The sequence below is a fragment of the Puntigrus tetrazona genome, chromosome 4, assembly GCF_018831695.1.
Source record: "Puntigrus tetrazona isolate hp1 chromosome 4, ASM1883169v1, whole genome shotgun sequence".
Lineage (NCBI taxonomy): Eukaryota > Metazoa > Chordata > Actinopteri > Cypriniformes > Cyprinidae > Puntigrus > Puntigrus tetrazona.
The window spans coordinates 1,344,469-1,351,803 of NC_056702.1; the positions used below are offsets into that span (position 1 = coordinate 1,344,469).

Sequence of the window (7,335 nt, forward strand, 5' to 3'; positions counted from 1 at the left end):
ACGAAAGAACGGATGTCCACTGGCAAACGTTAGGCTTTCTGTCAATAGGGTTTAAAGCCAATGTGAATTATAAATATGAACAATATAATATTGTAGAAAATGTCCAATTTCGGGTAATACGCATCTAGCCTATTCTTCTCCCGTACAAGAAAAAACACTAAACTAAATCAGTCTGAACGTTCAACCAGTCCTGTACATTTGAAAATAATGTGCAAAACACGCCACCTAGTGGAGGACGGAGCAATCCCACTGATTTGGCACTTTTCAAGTAGAATTAGCTTTAAAGTCTGTGCCTTAAACAAGGACTAAACATCTCTACCTGCCTCTTTTCGGTTGTGCAACGTGCTTTAAGTCTTTGTAATTTCTTTCTGAGCGACAAAACGTAATCTGAGAAAATGCCGCACTAAAGCGAGGCTTTGTTCGCTCGCGCCGTGGCGCTTTCGGCGGACTTTTATTCTGTCGTGTAATCACGTTACATGTTCGACACGCGTCTGAATCGTCGCTCTGCTCTCCGCGCGGTCGGTAAACGGTTGCGTAACCTAATCGATGTTGCCTAAGTTACCTGCAAAGCTCTTTAAGGTTTTAGCGGGGGATGAATGTCAGGAGAACGGCCGCGTAAAGACCGCGTTCTCCGTGACACAATGCTGAAGATTAAGTGCCGTCCTCCTCTTGGACAGCGTTAAAAGGGTTTGATGGGGCGAGAGGAGCCATTAAGATCGGGTTTATATGGCGCTATGTGCGCGGCCGAGGATCTAGAAGCATTACAGGGAATTAAAAGACGGGCCGAGGCGTTTGATTAATCAACGGAACGATCTGTTAGTCGTGCTGAAGAACTCGGAGTTAGTGTGGGACATGAGAGTCTGATTGTTTTCGTCTCAGCGGGGTCACGGCATCGCGGAGACGTCTCTGTCAGCCGGAGAGAGGCGTCTGTTGCATTGATGGCGCAACAAAGACTAAAGAATAAACGGATGAATAAAGCTGCTGAATTGATGCTTTTTGACTGAACTCGCTTTAAATCAACCGATCAATCAATGGACGACTTCAAGTGACTCGATGTTTGATTAGAAACGGAGAGCTTAAGGCATATATGAAAATGGCGTCATGAATAAATAAATCAACCTTAAATCAGCCAAAAGACTTATACTTTTTTGGGGGTCAGGTCAAGGGACACACGTGGGCAGCTGTTTGTTGGAATTGAGAACAAAAATTGGAATATGTAATTATATCATAAAATGTAACTATACAATTATGCAACATTTATCATATGTGTAATAAAGTATTATTATTAAATTAGTTTAATATATATATATATATATATATATATATATATATATATATATATATATATATATATGGAGTGACAGCTGTCAGCATTGGTAATAATAAAAAGACATAATAAATGTGTATATTAGAATGATTTCTGACGGATCATGTGACGCTGGAGACTGGAGTAATGTTGCAGAATTTAGCTTTAAATCACAGGAATAAGTTGTAAATGAATAAATGTACAAAAATGCACACAAATATATTGCATAGACAAAATGTTTTATCTTGCATCGTTTGACAGCACTGCTTATTTTATACCAAACCAAAAATAATCACGCGTTGTAAAAAATATGACGCAACTGGAATTTTAGTTCGGAGGAGGGTTAGGCTTAATAATTATTTACAACTAATGTGCCGGTCTTGTAATCACGTGGGGGAGAGAGAGAGAGAGAGAGAGAGAGAGAGAGAGAGAGAGAGAGAGAGAGCAGCGCACATGTACAGGAGGATGTGTGAGTGACTGCAGAAAGCGTGCGTCGCGTTACGCAAGCGGCTCATGATCAGCAGCGAGAGGAGCTGCAGCAGAGAGAGAGAGAGAGAGAGAGAGAGAGAGAGAGAGAGAGAGAGAGAGAGAGGACAAACACACAGCAGAGAGAGTCAGACTAACTCCCTCATCTCTCTCTCTCTCCCTGGGCTGCCGAAGCGCAGGAGTGTTTCTGGAGACGCCAAGGACCAGCGGACATGAACGACTGACATTCACGCTTTCCGTGTCATTTAAGCCCAGACCTCGATGGCTCTGAAGGAGAGCCGCCTCACCTGGGGCTTCCTGCTGTGGTCTGCGACGTGGAGCTCGGCTTGGTCCTTTACGCCGCACGATGGGTCCTCGGTCAGTCCCATATTTCATCGCAGCACTCCACCTGCCCCCGAGACGGGGACGAACAGAACTGAGGCGCCTCCGAGCAACTATACAGGTCTGGTAATCATATAAAGAACGCATGTCATCATACAGCGCTATGCCATAACTGTCAAATGCATGTAAAAAGTTTTCACATGTGTTCTTAACTGCATGTTTTTTCGTTTGCATAACTTTTTTCAGAAAGAGCACGCGTTTGCAGTATATTAAAACGCACGCACTTGTGAAATGCACGTGTTGGCTTTAAAATGTCAAATCTTCTTAAGGGTTTATATACAAACAGAGCTCGGATAAAATCACCAGATCGATTCAGGTCAGCCCGAACTGCACAGGACATGTAAAATATCCCAGCCATGCATACTTTGAGAGTACTTTGCAGATAGTTTATTGATGCGATTCCCGAGCCGAAGTCGATACGCATGACAGAGATTTGTGGATCTCCGATATCCTGGAGGTAATATACGATGTATCTGCGATGGGAAAGACAGCTTCCTCAGGTGCCAGCTACCTTGAGGTTTATTGCTCAGGTGAAACAAAGGATGCTTTTTGCCACGTGGCAATGGCGGGCAGTGGGATAGTTGGCAGTCTGTCAGTTCCGTTACAGGAGTGCCAGCTTTGAAACTGAAATAGAGGGCCATGACAGAATTTGTCTTGCTTTCGGCTTTCAATGCACTGCAAGCCCGAGGAAGTCCGAAGTGCATCTGTCCTGGGTAAGAACATGCGTGGTCGGATTCAGTCGTGAAAGAAGGGGAGAAGAAGTGATATTTTGCATTAAGAAAAAGAAATATGAAGTTTGCATAAGGACGTTAAGATTTATGGCCTTTTATCTATGACAATTTATCGCATTCACCCTCAAAATTGACTGACATAATGAAAGTAAAAAGTAATTACTGTAAAATATAAACAGGTACTACCTTAAATTTAATAAAAAAATGTTTTTTGGAAAATCGTGTTTTTAGTCATTCATGTTTTGCAATGCATTATAATAAATGTATTGCATTACAGAATTTATATAAAATTATATTATGCAAAAAAAATCTCATTCTCACATGAAAAAAAAATATTATAAATAATACTTAGTGTACATTTTATACTGTAAATTATTTATAAACAATGGTAGTAATTCGTATGCCTTTAATTAATCTTAATAAATACTTTTTTAAAACATTACGCTAATAGGAAAATAATATTAATAACATAAAAAAAACTCCTACCAAAACATATGCAAGAAATAAGAATAATACAGTAAAAGATTAAAGTAATACAAATTTGGGAGAAAATTAAATTTCGATGATTCATAATGCAGGGTTATTTTAAGTTTATGAAGTAAAACTGTATGAAAAGCAACACTGCTGAAACCTTAATTTAAAACAAAATATAAAGTCTAATGCAAAATATTAAAAAGAAAACTGTAATTGCTTCTCAGTGGTGCTAACATAACACTGGCATGATGCATTTTCGTATACAAAATAATGTGAAGTCGTCGCATTTACTCCAAGTCACTCGTGTACCTGTGACACGAATAGGCTTTCACGTCACTGCTTTAAAGGGATTACTTAACTGTGTTAAACAGAGAAAGCCGGAGTACACAGGAATAGCTGTTGAGGTGAACAAGTTAAAAATCCCAAGTCATCCCACAGCGTCCCTTGCATGGAGAACGTCCCGCTGGAGAACGTCTCAGTGCGGCACCGTGGTCAGGCTGCATCATCCCGGGCCTCCTCTGCTGCAGGGACTTGTGGGTAATCAATTTTTAATGCGCGGCCCTATGCTTTATTTAATCCTGTTCTATTCTAAGAGAAGCTCTCTGGTGAGACCCTCGGGGAGCATGTGAGACGGGACGGAGGGGAGAAAAAGAAACTGACAGTTGAGTTATTTATTTATTTTGCCATGGAGTCGGATTGCTTAACGCTAACAGCATTGCCATGCCAGTTAAGCCGGGCTTAATGAGACCGGCGCAGGACTGGAACCGGTGTGAACAATAAACACCATCCAGTGACCCTGCCAGCACAGTCAATATGAGCTCCGTTTCACTGTATATTGACAGTGGAGACGGACAGAGCCGTGATGAAAACTCGGTAGGAGAACACAGAAGATGCTGAATCCTCTGTGGGAATGTACAGAGACAGGAGGAGAGGTGGATTATGGGATAGAGCGAGAGAGAAAGCGCCCTGTGGCTACTGATGGAAAATGCTTTCATCTCAGCCCTCGAGGATAACTAAGTACTGTTAACTCAATCCCAGGACATCTCTCTCACACGCAAGCTGTCATTGTGATGGACGTATTCACTTGTGAACATCATTTTTGACGTTATTTTTTACTTCTAATATATTCACATTAGTCCAATGATGAAAAAGTGATAGCAACAAGATGCATTCCATTCTATTCTTCCATGTGTCGTGTATATGTGTGTGTGTTAGTCAAATAAAAATTCTATTCTATTCTATACTATTCTGTTGTTTTAAGTCCAGTTAAAAGTGAAACAATTTGTTCTATGAAAAAAAAAATATAAGTGATAGTAACAAACGCCATTCTGTTCTGTTCTGTTTTATTTAAAGTGATAGCAACAAGTTGCATTCTATTCTAGTCAGTCCAATCAAGGCAAAGTGTGTGTGTGTGTGTGTGTGAATTTAGTCCAGTCAAGAAAAAAGTAACAAGTTCTATTCTATTCCATTTCATTCTATTCTATTTTGAATTTAGTCCAGTTATGTAACAGTGAAATTCTATGAAAAAAATATATAATGAAAAAGTGATTACTTTTCTGTTCTGTCCAATAAAGAAAAGCGCTAGCAAAAAATATATTGCATTTTTATTCTGTTCTATTGAGTGCTGTGATAATAACAGATTCTGTTATGTATTAGATTTAGTCGGATCATGGAAAAGTGGCATTCTATTCTACTCCGGCGTGAAAAAGCGATTGTAACAAGTTGTATTTTATTCTATTTTTGATAAGCAATGAGTATTGTTGCACTCTTAGCGTTTCCTAACCGTCTGCGGTTGGTGCTTGCAGGCCTGAGCTGCACGTCGCTGCTTCCCCCTCGGCGAGGTTCGTACTACGTAGAGAAGGGCGGTGGGATGTCCGTGGGAACCGTTCTGGCGTTCTGGTGCCTCGAGGGCTACCAGCTGGTGGGCAGCGAGAAGATCAGCTGTGTGCTGCGAGGCGACACCGCTCAGTGGAGCAACTACCCGCCCGACTGCGAGGGTCTGTGTTCACTGACATTCTTTTTTAAGAGATAACAACTCCTAAGAAATGCACTCCTGCTAGTTTAATCCCAGATTTTCAATGTGCGCTATTGTGTGAACATGGTAGCCATTCCTAAACCGGAGGACCGCGGACTGAGAGTGGCCGTGCTGGCATCGGTAGTGAGCAGCATCGTCATCCTCGCCATGTCCGTGTCCTTCATCATCTGCTGTCTGCAGGAGCGCATGAGCAAAGAGAGGGCGGAACGGACGGACGGACGGGGCAGGTGTGCACATCTGGGGAGGAAGAGGCATGGGAGCTTAAAATAGGCAAAGAGGATGCTAATGGGTTCTCTGACTTTCCAGGACAAGAGACAAGCACAAATCGTCCTGGAGGAGCGAGTGCTGGCTGGAGAGAGATGAAGGAGACTGGGAAGCTTTTCCACCACCTAAAATCTACAACCTTTCCCAGCATCTCGACCCCCACCTGACCCCCGAGAGCCCGGTCTATGTGGGGGGACTGGCTGGTTACGATAACCGCGGGTATCAGAGGTGAGAAGATAAGCGTAATGAGTTCAATTAAAAAAATGAATAGATTTGACTGAAAAAATGTATTTCCGGTAACATTCTGATTTCAAATTTATGAATTATGGTTTAGTTTTTTTTAAGTTCAATCGCAAAATTTTTTTAAAATTTACATTTTGTTTTGTCTTGTAATTTTAAAATCTAATAATTGGACGTTTGTCACTATTCTGATTTTGCTTTATATCTTTAAATATCACTAGCACATGAATAGATTTTTATCTTGCAGTTCTGAGGTAATATCTTGGAGTTCTGACTTTATAGTTTACAATTCTGTATTTATATCTTGCCATTTTTTATTTCTAGGTCACAATTCTAGATTTCCCTTAAAACCTCTCTCTCTCTCTCTCTCGCTCTATATATATATATATATATATATATATATATGCTGATTAGTTTTAGTCTTTTGTAAAATTCCAAATGTCTTTACTGTTATTTTTGACCAATTTAATGTGCCCTTGCTCACTAAAAGCACGCATTTCTTTTTTAAAAAATGGTGCGTTTGTTTCGCAGGAGCCAGGAAAACCTCCTGAAAGCTCCTCTTCCTGGTCTGTACCGTACGGAAAGTCAGATGTACCCACACGTGGTGCTGCAGAGGGTTCCCACACCCACAGTGCCGAGCGCACCCAGCGCTCCTGTCTACCTCCGCCTCTCCACCCCTCCGCCCGCAGAAGGCCCCAGCGAGCCTCCGTACCCCAGCGCCGCTCCACAGCGTCTGTGGCCATAGAAACACACTTTTATTCAGAACTTTTACAACTGTCGCCATGGCGACGGATTACAGCCCCTACATGCCAACGGCTCCTGGGGTTCAGAAAACCGAGAGAAATGACGGACTCAAGCACACAGATACACAGCTAGAGCTAGATGTTGGACCAGGTGTGTGTCCAAATGTAGTTACATGTAGTGTGTTGCACATGTGAGGAGATTTCCGAGCGACTCTAAGGAGGCCCACTTAGTTTCCTGGAGAGGAAAGGTATATTAGGAAAGCTGAGGACTTCATGCTGGTACTGTGATCTGCTCCAGGCTTTTTTTTTTCAGTTAGTGCTTTTTATTTTCATGGCAAAGTTTTTGACTACTTGCACTCATGAATTGCAAAATGCAACTGTGTCAGGTCACCTTAGAGCATCAATTTAATATTTCTATGTTTTTATATTATGGAAGTGTAGCAGAATTACACTGTTGTCCAGGTTACGGACATATGTTGGATCTCATGAACATTATACTTAAAACTTGATTTTGTTTATAACAAATAAAAAGATTAAGATCATTGCCCATGTGTATTGTATTTTTATTGTCCACAAAAAAACATGTTCTTTGCTAAACAGAAAGTTCAAAGGAGCAGCATTTATTTGCAACATGAAACATGTTTTGTAACGTTCAATCACAAATTGTATTGCTCT

At 41.2% G+C, this 7,335-nt stretch overlaps 1 protein-coding gene across 1 annotated transcript; it reads left to right on the top strand.

Moving 5' to 3' along the window:
- The first annotated feature begins 1,716 nt into the window (after window positions 1-1,716).
- zgc:162331 (uncharacterized protein LOC793007 homolog) lies at window positions 1,717-7,205 on the top strand. Its single transcript, XM_043236338.1, has 5 exons — window positions 1,717-2,234; window positions 5,184-5,375; window positions 5,484-5,640; window positions 5,720-5,905; window positions 6,449-7,205. Exons 1-5 carry the CDS (start codon window positions 2,054-2,056, stop codon window positions 6,660-6,662), a joined length of 930 nt encoding a protein of 309 aa, XP_043092273.1. The 5' UTR covers window positions 1,717-2,053; the 3' UTR covers window positions 6,663-7,205.
- Window positions 7,206-7,335: the final 130 nt, after the last annotated feature.

Coding starts and splice junctions, on each gene's coding strand:
- zgc:162331 (XM_043236338.1), top strand. CDS start 2,054: ATGGCTCTGAAGGAGAGCCGCCTCACCTGGGGCTTCCTGCTGTGGTCT. Junction 2,235..5,183: donor GCCTCCGAGCAACTATACAG/GTCTGGTAATCA, acceptor TGGTGCTTGCAG/GCCTGAGCTGCACGTCGCTG. Junction 5,906..6,448: donor GATAACCGCGGGTATCAGAG/GTGAGAAGATAA, acceptor TTTGTTTCGCAG/GAGCCAGGAAAACCTCCTGA.